The sequence below is a fragment of the Carassius gibelio genome, chromosome A25 (genome assembly GCF_023724105.1).
Source record: "Carassius gibelio isolate Cgi1373 ecotype wild population from Czech Republic chromosome A25, carGib1.2-hapl.c, whole genome shotgun sequence".
NCBI lineage: Eukaryota > Metazoa > Chordata > Actinopteri > Cypriniformes > Cyprinidae > Carassius > Carassius gibelio.
The window spans coordinates 5,542,389-5,563,579 of NC_068395.1; the positions used below are offsets into that span (position 1 = coordinate 5,542,389).

The following is a 21,191-nucleotide window of genomic DNA, read 5'->3' on the forward strand; positions in this document are numbered from 1 at the left end:
ATTTCCTGTGGTGGTTACACCTGTAGCTAATGGGAGAAGGCCGACCACAAGGTGCGCGCCATCAGTACGATTATTGTCAGCCAAAGCTTCCCATGGTTCACTGGAGAAGATCATCAGTCTTTTAGACGGGTTCGATTCTTTTCTGGCAAGAGGGAAATGTCAAAATAACATATTAATAAAGTGCTGTATTATAACAATCATTTGACATGAATGTGGCTTTTGTGAAGATTCATATAGTGTCATCAAGTCGAGTCATATCAATGCTCAAGAATGAAAAGTAGATGAAAAGTTGTAATGTGGCATTAAACTTAATGGGATTTACTCAAGCAGGACATTTACCAAGATCAACATTCTTTGATTTTGTTTTTATAGAATATTATGTAATAGCAGTTTAGATTCAATTAAAGCTTCCTTGCGGAACAAAACTACTTCAATAAATAAATATTGAAAAATAGTGTACACACACACACATATACTGTATATACAGTACTGAGCAAAAGTATTAGGCCAATAGTATTTTCACCAACACAAGTCATTAGTCTTTTCTGTCTTTTGCTGTGGTGTGTCAGTAGGAAATAACAGTTTACATTTCCAAACATTATTTTAGCCAATTGTAATAATCAAGTGAGATTTCTGATTTTATAAGGAGTCTGACAGCAGACAGTGCTCCACACAGTGATTTGATCCCGTCATCATCCAGTCTGTTTGGAATAACATGAAGAAACAGAACAAACTGAGACAAACTAAATCCAGAAGAACTGTGAAAATGTCTCCAAGACACTTCAAGAAAGGTTGATTTATGTCTTATTCCTCTCATCGCGAAGCAAACAGTAAAATAAAAAACTTGAAGAACAGTCTCGCTGCTTTTTCTTCTGTGTGGGCGTATTCAGCGCGGGGGGCGTGGTCACATTAGATATAATGTAGGGAGACGTGAAAAACGGACATCGCGTTGTTTTCATATGGATTACTTTATCACAGAATATCTGTTTTCGGCAGCAGTTTAAAAGTAGACATGTCAAGCTTTCTATAGATATCTCTCTCATGTCTTTTCGTTGAGTATTCACGGAGTTACAGTTCACTTTAATTACATGTTTGTACATGAAGAGGCTGCAGACAGCACACCTTGTTTGTTATCTTTATTTTATAAGTGCACAAAGTTTTGTTGTTATTATGTCTGTATCCAAAAAAAGTAGACCCTTTACATATTCGATTAATGTATTGCTCTTATCTGTACGATTAAACCTGAAATTGTAATTTAAGTTCTTTTCGGCGTTATCAGGAGAAAATGACTCATAACGCGTATCCGCGTTAATCGACTCCAGAGGGTTAAAACTGACTTAAAACCATTTCTTGTTTCTTCAGACTTTTTCACAGTACACCTTAATATATATATATATATATATATATATATATATATATATATATATATATATATATATATATATATATAAATATAATATAACAATATATATTAATTGCATGAATAAAAACAGTTGTCTTCAAAAATTGAACTGTCTTCAAAAAATTAAAATATCTTCCTACACAGGCATCTACAAAGATATTTTATCAGATCATAAAAGTGGAATCCATTTAGAGCTGTATCCTGATTCCCCAAGCCTAAAGAATAAGTCTGTATTCATCACTATGAAAAGAATTTGTTGCACCCTCAGAGCTGTTATTGAATCTATTGCTATGGTGCATCACAATATTTCCACTGTAACAGCACAGGATTGCTTCCGAGATGGACACTATTCTTTGTCCACTATGATTTATAATTCTATAAAGGTAAACCTTTGCCTCCGGAGTTGAGTGAGCCAGAAGTTTATCATGCTTTTTGTGTCTGGAGCACAAAGGCAGACAAAATAAGGACATACACTATCTTTCAGCGCGTTGTGTTTGTATTGAAGTAAATAAGTTTCTAAAAGGCCCTCTAGAGTGTCGTTTTACACAGACACTTCAGCAATTTCGGACTGAAATGCTTTCCTGGGCTTTTTTATGTTTAAATGTGCAGGGCATGCCACCACTTTCTGAAATTCTTTCACGGGAACGAGCAGAAGAAATAGTTTCTGTATACCTCACTTATGTCAATTTAGTAAAAACAACACAATGATATTGTGTAACACTAGTTTTGAACCCACTGACTGAGGTCAACACTTAACTGGATGTTGCTTGAAAGTTTTGACTAAATGGTTGGAGATGAATGTCCCACTTTACTGATCTGGCCTCCAGGGATTCTTTCTGGCCTGACAGGGTGGAAATATGCTTTCCAGTAAAATGAGATGGAGTGCAAATGAGGGTACGGAATCCTTGATAGGTTTTTTTTTTTTTTTTGCTCTTGTTGATTATTCTGGCATGCAAATCTAAGTGACTGAACTTACGAAATGGCTCCCGCTGTGCAACTGAGCTGTACTTTTTGTTATTCTTCAAAAACATGATCGCTTGCTATGGAAGCAACACCAGTTGGGCAACCACTAATGGAGATTCACTGCAAATAAGTGTCTCATACGCAATCAGCGAAGATGAAATAAGAAGCAAAATCAGTTTACGCAAAATCAATCCAAATAGAACTTCACTTTGAACCTTTCTGCACCAAAATGACAGCAGTAAATGGTCTGTAGCACTTTATAGAGCTCTTCCTCTCTAATCTTGCCAGCAGACATAAGAGAGAAGATCGACTTTAATGCCGTTTGAAAGCAAAGGTGCTCTGTCAAAACAGATAAGGCTGTTCTTTTCTCTTTCCTTTGGTTTCAGACAATAAAAGAAATCCCCCTTCATAAAAAAGAACTGAAAAGATGAATGAAAAACATATATCCTTGAACCCTTGAATGATAATATATATATATATATATATATATATATAACACATACATGTATATATTGTTTTATATTTAAATATATTTAGATCATATTAATTAGTCATATAATCAAAGATGATATATTTACATTTATTTGTAATAAATGTACTCTTTCTAGTATGTTTTTTAAAAAATAATAATTTCAAAACTTTAAAGTCACTTTTATTGCCTTTTCAGTGTGATATATAGATGTTATACAATTTATAGATATATACAATTTAGCAAAACATACATGTATTATATTTTGTTCATATAATTAATCTTTTTTTATTGTAATTAATAAAAATGCATTAGACCAATATAATGTTAAAATGGTCTAATATGAACTAGATCTTTCGCTAGAACCGCTGGTAAATCAGATGATAGAAATAAGAAAAATACGTTCCAATAGACTAACATTTGAAGTTACGGGAGGAATGTATAGCTAATGTGGGGTGATGTGAAGTAATCAGCAATTGTAGGATTTATTCATGCTTTTTTATGCCAGGTTGGAGTTAATCACTGATGTTCTGTCATGTCCCCTGAATTAGCCTTGCCCACCCCATGTACTGTCTAAAACTCTCGCTCCGCCTCTGATCACAAAACTCTCAGTAGAGATCTTTGTGCCTAGTGACAAAAACTCCTGCGAGCTAGCTACTTCAGTACTTTAAGTTTATATTTTCAAATGTGCTGTGGGATTCTGTGGGGTCCTTTAATGGCTAATTGGGGTAGAATGAGTTCACTGCTAAAATGCCAGAAGGTTCAGGGTGGAAGTCTTGAGAGAGATGATTACAGGGAAGAGGCTTGGGTAATTGACGGCCGTTGAACAAAGGGTTCACTGCTTTCACAGAGTTTGGCCAACACTGGCAATGTATCCATCTCAATACTTCTATAGCCCTGTTGACCTGACAAGTAGTCAAGGGGAAGTCGTGGCCTAATGGTTAGAGGGTCGGACTCCCAATCGAAGGGTTGTGGGTTCTAGTCTCGGGCCGGACGGAATTGTGGGTGGGGGGGAGTGCATGTACAGTTCTCTCTCCACCTTCAATACCACGACTTAGGTGCCCTTGAGCAAGGCATCTAACCCCCAACTGCTCCCCGGGCGCCGCAGCATAAATGGCTGCCCACTGCTCCGGGTGTGTGCTCACAGTGTGTGTGCGTGTGTTCACTGCTCTGTGTGTGTGCGTGTGTTCACTGCTCTGTGTGTGTGCATTTCGGATGGGTTAAATGCAGAGCACAAATTCTGAGTATGGGTCACCATACTTGGCTGAATGTCACTTCACTTCACTTCACTTTTTTTTATATATATATATATATACATGTACATACACTACATAAATACATGTACATACACTACATATTTATATATATATATATATATATATATATATATATATATATATATATATATATATATATATATATATATATTTATATATATATATATATAAACCTTAAATGTTAATGACTCATGCTCAAGCTAGCATGAAGTCCTTTTTTTCTATTCTAAACTCTCAGTTCCGGCTCATATCAGTGTCTTGCGTATTAAAAAGAAATTAAAAGGAATAAAAAAAAAAGAAACCTGTGCTATTAAAGGTGCTGTAGGGAACTTTTGTAAAAAAATATTTTTTACATATTTATTAAACCTGTCATTATGTCCTGACAGTAGAATATGGGACAGATAATCTGTGAAAAAAATCAAGCTCCTCTGGCTCCTCCCAGTGTTCCTATTGCCATTTGCAGAAACTCCATCGCTCCCGGTAAAAAATAACCAATAAGAGCTGCGGTCCGTAACTTTATTTGTGTTCAAAATGTAGAAAAATGTATATAATAAGTGAGTACACCATGAATCCATTTTCCAAACCATGTTTTTAGCTTGTCCTGAATCACTAGGGTGCACCTATAATAACTGTTTATATTCGGACTATTTTAGATTGCTTTGGGGGTACCGCGGCGGAGTAACCCAGTACCTTTGTGATTCTTCATAGATATAAACAGAGAAAAGTAGTTCCGGCTACGATGTTCTTCCGCAAGACGCAAGCAGTTCTGTTTATTAATCGCTAGAGCGTCAAAAGTTACCTACCGCAGCTTTAATCTATTAGTACATTCTCAAAACCTTTGCTGTAAACACCCACAAACACACGCCTGGCATACTATAAATCAGTCATTTTGCCATTAAAGACTCATGCAGTTTGTATAGCATAACTCTGGGTGTTTATATACATTTGTATGTTTTTCCACGCTTCTTATGACTTTTCTGGCTTACTGAGTTAACCTGTGCGTTGAGTGGAGGGGTTTAGAGAAACAGGGACACTCATTACTTTGAGAACCATCTGTTAGTCGAGGTAAAGACTACAGAGGTATGGTGGAATCCATTTACTATCTCTTGTGGCTGTAGATTTCCAAATCTTTTGGTTATCAGCCCAGCGTCTTAACCACTACATCACCACAACAATGAATCTAATTCAATTAAACATCTCGCAGTCTACCAACTAAGCTACACCGGCTCCCAAGTCATCATCCACTGCTACTGATACCCCATTCTTTCCACGTCCTCCACTCTCCAAGAACAAAATGACAAATCAAGCAGCTTTACAGCCCCTCCATGTGCTTCTCCATAGCCACCAGGCACTGTTTGATTGTGTATCAGCTTCATGGAGCAGCGGATATTGGCTTTGTTTGCCTACGGCTTTGTCATTTTTCATCTGGGTCCCTCCATATTTTTTTTCCTTTTGGTATCTGAGTTCACTGAAATGTGAACAATTAGAATCTCTGGAAAGATAATAAACAACTATGACAAACTGTCAATGCTCAAAGTTAAATCCATATTGTAAAAAAATGTAAAAATAAAAATAATATATAAAAATTATATATATATATATATATGTGTGTGTGTGTGTGTGTGTGTGTGTGTGTGATTTAAATTTGTAGGTGTTTTAGAGTTTTAGTTGTTTGTATATTTTTATTCATATATTTATATGAACTAATTTGTAATCTGAAAAAAAGTCAGTGCAAAAGCAAGTTTTTCTGCAAAAAATAAAAATAAAAAAATACAGAGGAAAAGGATTCAGGATTCGGACACGACATCGACACCGCATGCAATCAGCTGTGTTGTTATTGCTTCGGCTCAGATGAATTAAATTAATCTTCTTGGTAGCCTCCAGATGCTTCAAAAGTGATATCCAGCATGAGTTGCATGTCTCTGCTCACAAACAAATCAAATTATGAGGCAAGAAAGCAGCACAATATGAGTGATGATACTCTGCCACTTTTGGGGGCTTCAAAATAGGCTGGAGAACCAGAATCACATCTTCAGAGGCCGATAAAATTAAGCCGATTTAACAAAGCTCACTTAGTTTGGGACTTTCTCTACACTGGAGACGGAACCGGCAGATCAGAAGCACATGGTGCCCGGAAATGTAAGGTAGTGTCATTTTTCTCCTTGCATGCTACTGACAATCCAATTTTGGCTTGATTTGGAAATCATGGAAAAGCTCATAGGAAGTACAGAGAGAATAAAAAAAAAGAGTGAATGGATGCATTGAGGGAATACAGTCTGCCAAACCCGGAACAATGTAAAATCCTAAAGACAGATAATTCACAGATTAGTCCGGATCAAGGCCGTGTGGAAGAGAAAACCCATCTGTGTCCCAAAAGGACTAGTGTGAATCCTTTTCTCAGGTGGAAATAAGAAGGTTTGGCAATTGTGCAAAATATTAAAATTACCATATGAACAAAGAGTCATTTTCATCCTGTTTAAAGCAGATTAAATTACAAATGTGAACAATTAGAATCTCTGGAAAGATAATAAACAACTATGACAAACTGTCAATGCTCAAAGTTAAATCCATATAGTTAAAAAATATATAAACTACAATACTATATATAAACTACTATGAGTACTACATACTTCAAAGTGAGAACTATATGCTTTACAAAACACTCCACAAAAAAATCCACTTATTTCTGTAGTTGAGACCGCTTTGAGAGCCCACTCAAATTCTTTTTAAACATAAAGTTATCGACTTTTCACGCCCCTGCTTCCCATTTCACCTTCTCTTTTTCAAGCATACATATGCTTTTGTCTAGAATTCAATCTGTGAGGCACATGAGGGAATTTGCAGCCAACCTAAATTTAAACCCAAGTTCAATTTCCTCTGGAAATATGACAGTACAGTAGGTGCACTAAAATATGAGTCTTGCTAAGGGGGGCAGCGGATTTATGCACTCCCTGAGCACACTGTACAAATTTAGGCAAGGACAGAAACTCCACAAATCACTGTCAATGTCGCTGCCACTCACTGTAATAAGTACACTTTCACGGGCTTTTCAAATGGCAGAAGTCTTCAGGCTTTAATTGAATCAGTTCTGTTTGGAAGCGTACTCAAGGGGGCAATGAAGAGCTTGGGAATGTCTGCCACCTGCTGTGTGGAACAAAGTCGGATTACGGAAAATGGCTGTTGGTGGGCAGCAGGAACTGAAATAACTAGTATGCGGTGCAAAATATATTTTCAAACTTAAAAAACGTATGGCAATATTTAATTTATAAATGTTTTATTGATTCTTTGATTGACACATGATTCTAATGATTCACTGATTCTCACTGATGACTCTCTGATTCACCAATTAACTGATTGAATTAATTCAGTAATGACTGGACTGATTCATTGATTCATTAATTGACACATCATTCAAAAACTCACTGATTCCCAAATGTACTGATTCACCAATTAATTATTCGCTGGTTCATTCAGCATACAGTAGTAACAATTCTTGTTTTACTGTAAATCGGACGTGACAAAATGAATGACTTACTGTATGGTTTAGTAAGCAAATCAAATAATTCAGAAAATTAAAAAAAAAATTGTGTAAGTAATGAAGTTATCAAAAAAACAAAACAAATAAAGTTTGTGAAAGCCTGTGAAGTCTTATCACTTGTTTCAGGATAAGTAACCATCAGGCAAAAATCGCAGATGATTATGCTAAACTCAAAATACTAGACAAAAACAAAATAAAAATCTTGGTGCCTATATGGTACTCACAAGTTGTGGGCTTGGTGCAGTTGTGCCCGTGGCGGAAATACTGCGGGTTTTCGATCACTGGGATGCGGGTCATGCCGATCACTACGGCGTCTGTCCCAGCATCCAGGGTACACGGGGTTATGATGCCATGATTAACATGATGGAGGGGGCTGGCGGAGTCTTCTTCACCGCTGATCACAGCCACGGGTCCTGCAGAGAGAAAAAGAGAGCCATCAACCAAAATGACATTGGTTGTTTAATGGAAAATGAATGCAGCGTAATACATCTGAGAGGGGAAAGCGGGCAGGCTCATTTGTCAGAATAAACGTTATCTCTTAGAGCTGCAACTGGCCTCTGAGCTCTTCTCTGTCATTTGGTCACATGTTAAATGCCTCAGCCTTATTCAACCCCAGAAGCCTCAGCTGCCGGCCCTGGGCCATGGTAAACACTGACTCCCCAAGTCTCCCAAAGTCCCATCATCGGCTCATTTAGTGATGTCAACAAAAATGCACCCACATTCAATTTCGGGCCTCCAAACTGGCGACAGATAAACGACAGGCCTTGACAATAATGACGGCCTGATGACAGAAAGTGTGTTCAATCTTAATGTAGTTCACACAAATACCTGTGTTTCAGGACAGCTGACATTACCAGTACTTTCCCAATATATATATATATATATATATATATATATATATATATATATATATATATATATATATATATATATATATATATATATATTCAATATGGCTGTGCTTGTGAACAACGTTAAGCTTTCTTTGATTGTTTTCTGGTAAGTATATATTAGGGTTTAGCCTTGAATGTGCCAGCTAACATTTGATGTTTAAATGTTCAACAACATAATAGATGCTGAAAACATCCAGGAACAGTCAAGTTTTGATTTAAGCCCTTAGATCCTGATAGTCAGTTTTACCTGGGAACTCTCTTAGAAAGATTAACGAGGTCATTTAGTCCATAAGGGTCATACGTCTTGACTAAAGCCAACAAGTGAACTGTACCTATACATATAGACCAGTTATTTATTTATTTTAAAGAAATAAGTCATTGTACTCAAAGAAAGCTTAACGTTGTTCACAAGCACAGCCATATTGCATATAAGTCATATTGAATGATAATTAAGTAAACAAATACATAATAAATGAACTGACTAATTTGAGTGATTCTTTTATTAGGAATCATAAAAGTCGTCATTTGGAATTTAGTTGAAATGCCAAAGGAAAAAGGCCCTTTATTTCTCTTTGTGAAATTCAATCTGAAATCCAAATGTAATGAACTGCCGCAAACGCTTTCACTGCTGTATTTCGAGACAATAACAGTGGTCTGCTGTGACAGATTTAAGGGGAAATCTTGGGTAAAAGTCTTAATTAGTTTTCGCCTTTAAGACAGGAGGAGACGTTCAGCTAAGTGTCAAATGACCCCTGCAGCTAATTGGGTCATTAAAATGGTTTTCTTTTCCTTAATTGGAAAGTCTAAAAGCCCCGAAAGGGCCATTACAATAATTTTTGTAAATACTAAAAGGAGTCTTAGCAAGGTGAAAAAGTACTAAAATGTTTAGCCCTTTTCTTTAAAACATACTGGCTAATATAAATATCTTCACTGCCATATGAGTAAAAAATAAATGACTCAATTAAACAAAAACTTGGAAGTGCATTATTATCATTCAATGTCTAAAATATATATTTGAAACTGCAGGATCAAGACATTCAAACAAGTTGTTTTTATTAGCTCAGTTTTGTTTAAAATTTCATTAATGGTGTTACATTTTAAGCTTAAAAGTAACAGCCCTCCTTAAAATTCCTTCGGGTTATACTTAGAGATGCGCAAAGTCAGACGCAGCCGTTAATGCGCTTCAAAATAAATACATAAGGCATATCAAATGGCACTTTCAAAATCCTTTTATACAGCTGGCACGGTGAATTGAAGATCGCATTCACTCGCTGTTGCCTTTTGGCATTTTGAGTTAGGAACTCTATCAATAAAGTGCAGGAAACTATTTGTTTACGCGACAGAAAATGGGTGGCGAGCCGTCGTGTTTCTACAGGACTTCCTCATCTTGTAATGTTCTCTTTGGTTCTAGATAACTGTGTTTGGTCAAGAAGTTTCCATCCATTTATTATAAGTAGCAATGTGAGAGAGAGTGTTGCATGATACATGTGGGTAAGCCAGAACTACATTAGGATTGAACTGACTTTGTCAGCGCACTGATATTTCCTTTTATGCTTAAGTTTCCATTTCAGTATGATAATGAAATGGTAGCTTTCTATTACAGTATGAAACCAAATTACCAATTTAATATCCACAATAAAATTTGTTTTTCTTGCAAAAATGTACTTTTAATTATCTTTGTTTTATTTACAGCTTTATTACATATATTTATTATATTAATTTTACTAATATATTGTAAAAAAATATATAGTTACATATGGTTAAATATGTTGTAATATAGTTATATAAAAGAAAACCATTATTATTATTATTACCTAATTTCCTGTCGTTCAAAGTGCAAGAGTGTGAAAGTTAACTTTTCACTCATAATTTTTTTTTTGTTTCGTTTTTAAAACTAAAGTGAACCTGGATCATGGTTTGTATGACAAGCAAACCAAATCAACAAAAAGCTTAAATATTTACCATTGTCAGACCATCACAGGGTTATTGAACAGAAAGAGAGAAAAAACAACAACCTATACATCAAGTTTATCACCTGATATGATCATAAATATAATTTTGGAGATCTTAAAACACATAATTAGACAAACATTGTTTATCATGACAAATCCAGATGGAAATCACAGTTTATTGAAACCAAGAATTGCATTGCACACACTCTCTGCTCTCCTTTTCAAACTTACACACACTTTTAAACACACACACACACACACACACACACCTGCTGGGGTCGAATCGGCGTAAAAGGTGACAGGGACGATTGATTCTGTTTATAAAGCCATCTGAACCCTGCTGTCTGAATGCCATTTTGCCTGGAGTTGATGTGGCTTCCTTTGATGTTGAAAGTGCACCGAGCACTTTTCTGTATCTCAGGTAGCTATACAAGATAAAACAGGCACTATCCATGCCCACTTCTCTCTTATAGCAATTGTGCCCCGATTGCAATGCAAAGCAGCCATGGAAGACCTGCACGGATAAATTACTCATATTACTTCCTCTGATCTAACCAATGTGCATTGAAGTGTCTCCTTGACATCAAACCACCTCGTCCGAGAGCGAGGAAGCGAGAGGTACAAACACGGGGCAAGAAGGATTGTTCATACTTTCCTTAGCATATGAGACTGATAGGAAGTGCTAGAGCTGGAAAATCAGCCATATAAAAACACTCAGGCCACTTCCTATGGCCGTAATTGTACTGTCTCTTCCGCTCATTCCTGTGCAAACCGCTGTAATTGCCTGAAGTCGGTAGCTTTTCTTCTTTTCCTGATTTGCGAATAGCCCAGATATATCTGCAGTGCCCCTCGGTGTCAGCGGCAATGACAAAACTCTTTTGTTGGGTAAACAGAGAATATGAACACAGATCGGCTCCCTGGTGTTCTGATTGCCTGCAAGGCAGACAACAACAATGTGGTCATCATCTTGCCACTTTTCTCTTCGAAAACCCTCTTCAACTGCGCCTGGCTCAAATGGTATTTGCACAAAACATTTTCAAACGTACAGATGAGAATAAGACCTTGGGTGTGAAAAAAGTGCTAGGTCTCAAAGAGCCGTACACACATGCAGGACCTCTAAACTGAAATGAAGTGTATTCAGGCAGTTCATTTCTGTTTCCATGAGTAAGGAACAACATTTGGCCTTTTTCAACAAATTGCCAATTAGAAATGGTTCTTAACATTCAGAAAATGTTAATATTATTATAAATATTACATGAGATACTGTTTCTTTTTTTTCTGAGATTTGCAACCCTGCTACAAAATATTATGACATTAAAACCTTGCAATAAACATGTTTCCAGCTAATTTAAAAGTAGATAGATCGATAGATAGATAGATCGATAGATAGATAGATAGATAGATAGATAGATAGATAGATAGATAGATAGATAGATAGATAGATAGATAGATAGATAGATAGATAGATAGATAGATAGATAGATAGATAGTCATATACATCTGATATCTTCAAAACTAATACTGTTCATGCAAGGTTAATTAATATATTTACTTAAAAAAGCAACATAACTTCATTTGCTGCTTAGGGAAGTGCTGAGGAAAAATGAAGCGATTATGAGGAATTTTTCACTGAGTGGCTCCTTAAGTAATAAAAAGCTCGTTCACTTGGTGTGAGACATGGAAATGTGCAAATACTTGAAAACAGCAGCTTGCCGGTTATCACAATTTCATCTCTGTGAAGCAGATTAATAGTGCAATATCCCCTGGAGCCTCAGGTGTACCAAGAACCCGTCACACCTTCTAATAAACATTAGCAATGCTTACACTCAGTACACTTCACACTTACCATTAGCTATATTTATTATTGCTTTTACTCAGATTTGGGGATTTTAGAGAGAGCTACAATCACAAATGACACCTCAAATTGCACCATTTATTGAAGAAACTTTTTACTTTTCTAAGCAATCAGACTTACAATTTTACACTAACCGGATTTGAGTTAGCAAGCTTAAATCAAGTGCAATGTGCTAACTGTTATTCCACAGTTCTAATGCTATTTTATATGCCCACTATATTAGTTCCAGCCATTTTCTCCTTCACAGCATGACATGGTATACAAAATTCTTGCAGCACAAATCAAAGGCGGCATGATTAGCTCCCTATGTCATAAACAACGCTAGCACCCATGCTAGTAAACAAAACCAATACTGGAAGCATTAATATCCTGTGCCAGAACTCCTGCAATCGGGCCAAACAATGAAAAACCGGCAAGAACAAAGGCAGTAAGTCATCTTTATGGTCAATGATCAAAGTAGGCCATAGGCACAGCATTCAATGTGCATTTTGTTTATAGCTGTATAAACGCCCGTGGAGCTGGAGGGGAAGGACAGTACAGCTGCTTCACCTGAAGGGACAGATGAAGAAGCAAATGCAACACACAGTGACCAAATATCCTTAGGCATAAATCAATCATTAGCCAAGGACTGAAAGCTCTTCATAATAAGAACCAACCATGTTGTTCATGTACAGAGCAAATACGCAGGGCATATATATATATATATATATATATATTTATTTTTTTTTTTTTTTACATATAGAAGACTAAAGACATTCAATGAACAGTATTTCACAGCAGTGTTGTTGTTGTTCACATCAAACAAATATGCAAATTTTACAATAACTGTCACTGACATGGCAACTCCTTCTTTCAAGGTCTACTGAACAAGATGAAATGTGAAGAGCAGACAGAAGACTTATTTGAATCAAATCTGTCTGCCAAGAACTGCTTATGTTTACAGGTTGGTGGTAAATTTATGTGTGATGCTCACATGTGCATTCATTACGAGGTGGTGAATGTTTCGAAAGTTTGAATCACAACAATGTGCAAAGGCTTACACACGTGCACTGCTGAAATGTTCCACCCTCAGCAGAATCTCAGATAAGCTAGGGAAAGAGAGTGCTGCAAACTGCAAAGCTTTGTTTGAGAATCAACAGATTTCTTAGACTTGATTATCCCTGGTCTGAGGAATCAGTGACACAAAATAATGGGTCGGTGTATTTTTTATTTTTTTATTTTATTTTTATTATTATTTATTTTATTTTTACAGACCTTTGGATCATTTTACTGTAGATGTTACTACATTTTATGAAAATGACTGAGTAATTTTTTGTTTAGTTTTTATTTACACACACACACACACACACACAAAAACATAAAAAATAGGTAGTAAACATTTTGTGATTATTTACATTAATTTTACTCTCGATCAGATTCCGGAGAGCTACTGTCCTGCAGAGTTTAGCTCCAACCCTGATCAAGCTTGCGCAACCCTTTCCATTTATTAAAAATACATTTCAGAATCAGAATCATCAGAATCAGAATGAGCTTTATTGCCAGGTATGTTTACACATACAAGGAATTTGTTTTCGTGATAGAAGCTCCGCAGTGCAACAGAATGACAGCTACAGAACAAAAAACACACATTAAAAAAAATACAAATAAGTAGGTAAGGAATGACAACATGCAAATTGACAATTGTAAGGCAGGTATATTACAAAAAGCAGTTATGTATGTATGTATGTATGTATGTATTATTTGCAAAATTTAAGTGTACACTAAGTATGTGTGTTAGATACAGTAAATAAGTGTATGTGTATATAAATATAAATAAAGTAGTGTTTTCCACAGTTATTATCAAGATTTCATTAGATGGATTGCCTGAGGGAAGAAACTGTTCCTGTGTCTGGTCGTTTTGGTGCTTAAGCTCTGTAGCGTTGACCAGATGGCAACAGTTCAAAGAGGGAGTGTGCTGGGTGTGAGGGGTCCAGAGTGATTTTGCCATCCCTTTTGCTCACTCTGGATAAGTACAGTTCTTGAATAGAAGGGAATCGCAAGAAATGGTGAGTGGGCGGAGAGCAGGGGGGTTTCTCCTGAAGTCCACAATCATCTCCATTGTTTTGAGAGTGTTAAGCTCCTGGTTGTTGAGAGTGCACCAGACAGCCAGCTCTTTAACATCCTGTCTGTAAGCAGACTCATCACCGTCCTGAATGAGGCAGATGAGTGTGGTGTTGTCTGCAAACTTCAGGAGCTTGACAGAGGGGTCCTCAGACGTGCAATTGTTAGTGTACAGAGAAAAGAGCAGTGGGGATAGAACACAGCCCTGGGGAGCGCCGGTGCTAATTGTACGGGTGCTGGATGTGTATTTTCCCAGCCACACTAGCTGCTGCCTAGTCACCAAGCCTTTTGGGAAAATACTTTTTGGAAGGTGCCCCCCAACCCCATTACATCTGCCATAAAAGTAACACCGCATTTCAGAAAAATAACATAAAATATGGTAATGGTAGTGCTGTGATCTGGGGCTGTTTTGCTGCTTCAGGACCTGGAAGACTTGCTATGATAAATGGAACCATGAATTCTGCTGTTTACCAAAAAATCCTGAAGGAGAATATCCGGCCATCTGTTCATGACCTCAAGATGAAACAAACCTGGGTTGTGCTGCAAGACAATGATCCAAAACACACCAGCAAGTCCACCACTAAATGGCTGAAGAAAAACTAAATGAAGACATTGGAGTGGCCTAGTCAAAGTCATGTCCTGAATCCTATTGAGATTCTGCAGCATGACCTTAAAAAGGCGGTTCATACTCAAACCCTCCAATGTTTCTTAATTACGCATAGATGAGTGGACCAAAAATCCTCCACAGCGCTGTAACAAACTCACTGAAAGCATATATATATATGAATGAATGTTGTTTTTCTATAATAGCTTAGCCATTACTCCAGTCTTCAGTGTCAATAATAATGTATTGTTATCGTCAGTGAATAAAAGTGTACATTTATTTCTTCAAAAAAAAAAAAAAAAAAAACCTAATTGGTTCAAAATACATATACAATTTCAGATATTGTAATATGTATGAATTAGGTAAATTTATTAATACTGTATGTTTGTACCTTTATTAAAAATAGATTTTTCATTGATATATTAATACTTGAAGAAACGTCACTTTGCTCTAGTGAAATTAAAAATATAAAAGAAAGAAAACAATTGCTGTTCCAAGTGACTAGCTGTTAGCTAACTGTAACTCACATCTCTCCATCATGTCACATCACAGCATTGCTTTAAAATTCTGCCTACGGGTATCGTGGTTTCCTTCTCGTTCATTATGTCGTCTGGCAGTGTGTAATGGCGCCCCAAGGGGGCTGGAGGTCCATTTCGCGTGTAACCCTGCAGTGACCCTTTGAAGCCTTTAGCACATTGTCAGTGGCTACTGACCAGCTTGTGCCCCAAATGGAAAAATGAAGTATGGCCATACGTCTGGGCTGCCAATATTCCCACAACTCTTTGAGCGATCAGCTATTTCATAAAGTGGCGCAAGATCTGTGACAGTAAATCAGAGTACAGTGTCGTTCAGGTGCACCTGAAGCATCTATGCGGTATTTTACCCACACAGACCCCCTCTGGTGAATCTTAAATAGAGGAATGGAGGAACCTGAGGGAGGAATGGAGCAGAAGAGAGTGAGACAGAGCAGAGAACCCATTTATCAACTGATATGGTGACAGTCACGCACATTTATCGCACAAGGAAAATATTTGGCTGATTGTGCTCACCGCAGTTGAGGCTTCACGTGGCTGGCAGGTGTTTGATTCCCACTGAATGCTAATGACCCTGATCTCACTGGCAGGAATCAAGGGAGAGAGAGAGATGGGCTTATTGTTTTGAAAGGAGATCTGACTGATCTGAAGTGCACACATACAGCAGTGCACACACACACCATGAACACACACCCGGAGCAGTCATTTATGTTGGGGCGCCCGGGGAGCAGTTGGGCGTTAGGTGCCTTGCTCAAAGGCACCTCAGTCATGGTATTGCTAGCCCGAGACTCGAACCCACAATCTTTGGGTTTGAGGCAAACTATCTAACCATTAGGCCGCGATTTCCCCAAGCAATATTTAGTATGTCGCCAATGAGTCGTGTTTCCAAAGAGCCCGGGGTTGTCTGATATGCTGCTGTATATACCAGTAAGAAACCTGTAACTTTATTTGCAATTAAAGATTTGTAGTGCATGTAAAGAGTTACTTATCACAAGTTGTAGTTGTGATTTTGACGGCATAATTTAGTTTCTAGCTTGCTAGAAATAACTGGTTTATCAGCTGGAAGGCTTGTGCGATCAAACTACATTTCCCATCAGTGAAGCACAAAAATGATAAAAATATGCAGATAAAACTCCAATTACACACCTAATGTTCATATTTTGGTCTTCATTAGCTTGCATTAGCGCTAAATGCTAAACAGCTTCCGGTTTATATTGAAGAAAGCAAAAAATGACAAAGAATTGCGTTTTCCAGAGAATCTTTTTTTTATGACCGACCAAAATGGCATCATTTGTTTACGATTCCTATTCAGTGTCTTTATACTTACACAATATACAAATTTCTCTTATATTTCTTAATCGCACAAAACACAAATTCACTAGCATAAGCAATTACTGTTTTGATATCAACAGGATTTAGGGACTGAAGCTGAGCCAATTTTTCTTGCCTGCAACTGCCTTTTGTGCAGTGAAATCTGGTGGAAAGATACGTGCCTCTATACGGGGTAAATAGTCACCATGGAAACCTGCCTGTCATAGACTATTTAACAGTGTTTCAGCAGAGATGAGTGTACAGACACCTACATTACAACATAAAACAGAAAAACATTCAGAGGGGTAGACTGGTAAACAAGTGAAATGCCGGAGACAGCAGAAAGAGCATGCCTGGATATAGACAGTTGCAGAGATAGTCAAATAGGAAGAGAGGCCACGGAGGAAGCTCAGGGGACAGAGAGACAGACAGAAGGCAGATAAACTATCAGACAGAGGAGACCTGAGAGCCAGGAGGGACCACAGGGTCCAGCCCCTCATTTGTTACCTACGCAGGCAGCGAGGCTCTTGGTGTGCTTTTATTGAACAGTGTCTATTCCTGATGGATCTCTATTGCCCATGCAGAGAGAATGGAGACAATGGGGGATGAGGCGTTAGCAGCGTCCTGTTCTGACTGTGTGTCACGCAGTCATGTTTTGGTACCGCCCAGCTCATGTACTGCCTCTGTGTTCCTGACTGCTTAAACTGCACACTGCCTACTATTTAAGGGTAGACATATGAAATATGCAAATAAATGTTTCTAATGGTTGTCACATGCATGTTTGGGGGAATTTCACAAAATCTTAGTATATGTGTAGTTTATATATATATATATATATATAAATTAAAAAATCCAAAAAAAAAATAACAAAGATTTTTCTTTAAAAATATATATTATTGTAAAATATAAAAAAATCCATTATTATTATATGTATTTTATTACCATTATTGTAATGAAAATTAAATAAGCTCACTCCCCATTACCATATATATATATATATATATATATATTTAAAAAATAAAAATAAATTGAAAGTAATAATAATAAAACAAATGGCTGTATTTATTTCAGTAAAGAGAGAGAGACAAAAAAATCTTAAAACAGAGTACACTTATTTTATTTTATTATTTTCATTTATTTATTTTCAGATTTTTGAGTGAAATGTGACCTGGACATGTTTTGGTGAAATTCACCAATTTATTTCACCAAGTGGAGTCCAGTAATTATCTCAGAAATAAGTGGCAAATTTTAAATTTAAATTAAGTAAAAGTGTGATCAAATATGAAAATCATGATTGGTATTACTTCTAGTTTATTAGTCAAGAATGTGTAATTGTGGGATATAATATCTCAATATACTACATGCACATTTTGTCATATATAGTGCTCCAGTCATTCAGCTACTCAATACATGAAAATGCATGCATAACATGCTGTCCATAGTACAACATGCTCTACACTGCAGAATAGTACAAGTTGTATGGTACTCAACATTATGAACCCAAAGAAAGCCACCATCTTGCTCTCACCTACAGTATCTGTAAGCCTCCCTCTCTCCCTCCCTCCTATCATCCTCATTTCTCCAGTACCATTTCATTCAAAAGCTCTTTCCCTTCACCAGTTCAGTCAGTGTACTATTTGAGTACATGAATTACTCCGGAATATAGGTTTGTTTGAATTCAAAAGAAGTGTCAGCCACATTCAAAAAAGTTAACAACTTAAGTCATTTGTGGATTAATGCGTATTGGAGACGCAAACCGTATAAAACGATTCAGTTCAATTTGGTGAGCTGGTTCAAAAAGATCCGGTTACATCGAGTGATTCGTTCGCGAACCGGATATGACAAGCTGCTTTGTTTTGAACTCTTTCTCACAACAGACCCGGAAGAGAAGACAATGCTGAATAAAGTCGTAGTTTTTGCTATTTTTGGACCAAAATGTATTTTCGATGCTTCAAAAAAATTCTAACTGACCCTCTGATGTCACATGGACTACTTTGATGATGTTTTCTGGACATGGACAGTAGACCGTACACACAGTTTCAATGAATACTCCTCCAATGTACTACAATACTGAGGTGCAGATAATTGGCACTATTTGCAGTAAGTTGTATAAATAGAAGAAAGTCCTGCTATTTTAACATAGTATAAATATAATCTATAGATATTTGCACTTAGTGTAAATAGCTGCTGCCTTTTTTGATTATCCCTCAGCAGCTGCCAGATGTTGCTATTAAAATAAACAGAAACCTATAAATAAATAAAATAAACCGAAAATATTTCAAATATTTTGAAAATTAGATAAGATAAAGTTATCGCTGACCCTAAACCGCAATTTCCTAATTTATTAACTTTCTAAAGTGTCAAATTAGGCTGCGTCTCGCGCCCTCACTCGCTCACAACTAACTGCGTCTAGCAATAATTATTTTCATACCATGGACCTTAAACATTTTGAATTATACATGCAGACATTCAAATGAGGAGTTTAGCAGCAAATGAGTCAATCAGATAACAAATTTTATTTTTCGAAAATGAAACATTTACCAAGATCGGGACCTAGCTGACCTCATAGCTGGCTACAGCCATGGACGGCACCAGAGAATGTCAAATATGGCCAGAAGTTTCACTGACAGTACGCTTCCGGCTTCTGAACTGGTTGCAGTTCCATTCTGATTCCATATGAGGGCGCTCACAGGACGAGTGCAGAATGAATGGAGGTCAATGGCGGTATACCCCTCAAAATCCACTTTTCTCAAGATATAATTTTTTGTCTAGTAATTTGAATGTTGTGTTTGAAAGGAGATGCAAAGAAATTACACATTGTTGGGTGTTAGATTTTTAAGTCACTTATTTGCTTTAAAAATTATTTTAAAATGTCAGTGACGTCATACACATTCACATCCATTAGCAGAATGCTAGCTTGGTATGGGCAACAACAACTCAACCTGTAAGAAATCGAAAGGACATAAGTACTCCTTCATTTAATTTTCGACCTATAACCCATGTTGAACTTACAAAACCTACAATCAGATCTGAGATTTCTCAATGGCAATCGGGTGAAAGGGACAAATTTAGCTGTCTAGCCTCATAGACTCTCATTCATTTTGCACTCATGGCTATTGCCCCCAGTGGAACTCTGGTGGTACTGCAACCAAAATTCGGTACAATAGGACTTCATAGGGAGTGGGAAGGTTCTCCGTAGACAGGCTCTGATGGCAGCTAATCAAACGGCTCACAGTAAGTATGAAGACATATAAATGCACATTCTCTTACCCTCCCCATGCCCCCTCCATCATATCCTCAGCTACAAACTACAGCATGTCACTTTATGCCAAACAGGTGTATCTCCCCAAGCAAGAGGAAGACAGAGAAAACAAGGCAGAGAAAATCCAGATATATATTCATACACTATACTCATTCTAGCTGGATCATGAATCTGCACAATCCTGGACTCCAGGGAATAATGTTGAATACAACGATTCAACCAGTGATAAAACAATGCACAATGTTTTTTTTCTTTTTTCTTTTTTTTCTGTGAAACACTGATACTAGAATGTTCTGTGGTTGTGTAAATGCTTATCTGAAAGTCCCTAACAGACTTGTTTAACAAAAATAAAACCTGCCGCTGATATTATGGGACCTTTGACTTATACTTTTAATTTTACTGCTGAGCTAAACACTGTCCCAGAGGTCAGAAAATCTGCTTTCATTATCGCCCGCCAGTAGTTGTTTTATCCACTAAAGGATTTTATACACCAGCTTAATGTGGTTTACACCAAAATATAAATGTTTCTGGGCAGCCAGGAGAGTCATACGAGATATTTTAGCACTTTAGACTTAAAATAGTTTTATGTTTCTTAGTTTATGCATATTGCTGACCTCACCACTGCAATTCAGAAATTAATGAAATCGGCAGTTTACAGAGTATACAGACTGTCCCATTAGAATAGTAAGATCACTGAGACAAAAAAACAACAACAACCACTTAAAGGTGATAAAATTATAGTTAAATATTTAATATAATATATATATATATATATATATATATATATATATATATATATATATATATATATATATATATATAATTTGTATTTATGTGTGTGTGTGTGTGTGTGTGTCATTTAGCCTGACAATATGATCAGTCAGAATTTTAATAATAATAATAGAGAAATAGGTAAAGTATGTTCTATAGTAGGTATGCTTAGACAAAACTAGAGTTTCCTTTAGAGAGGAACTAAAGTATAGATCTTAAATACAGTTTAGATCCGACAGTTTAATTTAGTGCATAGTATTC

At 36.7% G+C, this 21,191-nt stretch overlaps 1 protein-coding gene across 3 annotated transcripts in view; it reads right to left on the reverse strand.

Moving 5' to 3' along the window:
* LOC127947250 (NT-3 growth factor receptor-like) overlaps nucleotides 1–21,191 on the reverse strand; it is a 248,372-nt gene that overhangs the window by 36,884 nt on the left and 190,297 nt on the right. For all 3 annotated transcript variants that reach the window (XM_052544244.1, XM_052544243.1, XM_052544242.1), the window contains one exon: nucleotides 7,874–8,062. In XM_052544244.1, the coding sequence (XP_052400204.1) occupies nucleotides 7,874–8,062 (189 nt within the window). The remainder of the gene's footprint in view (nucleotides 1–7,873; nucleotides 8,063–21,191) is intronic.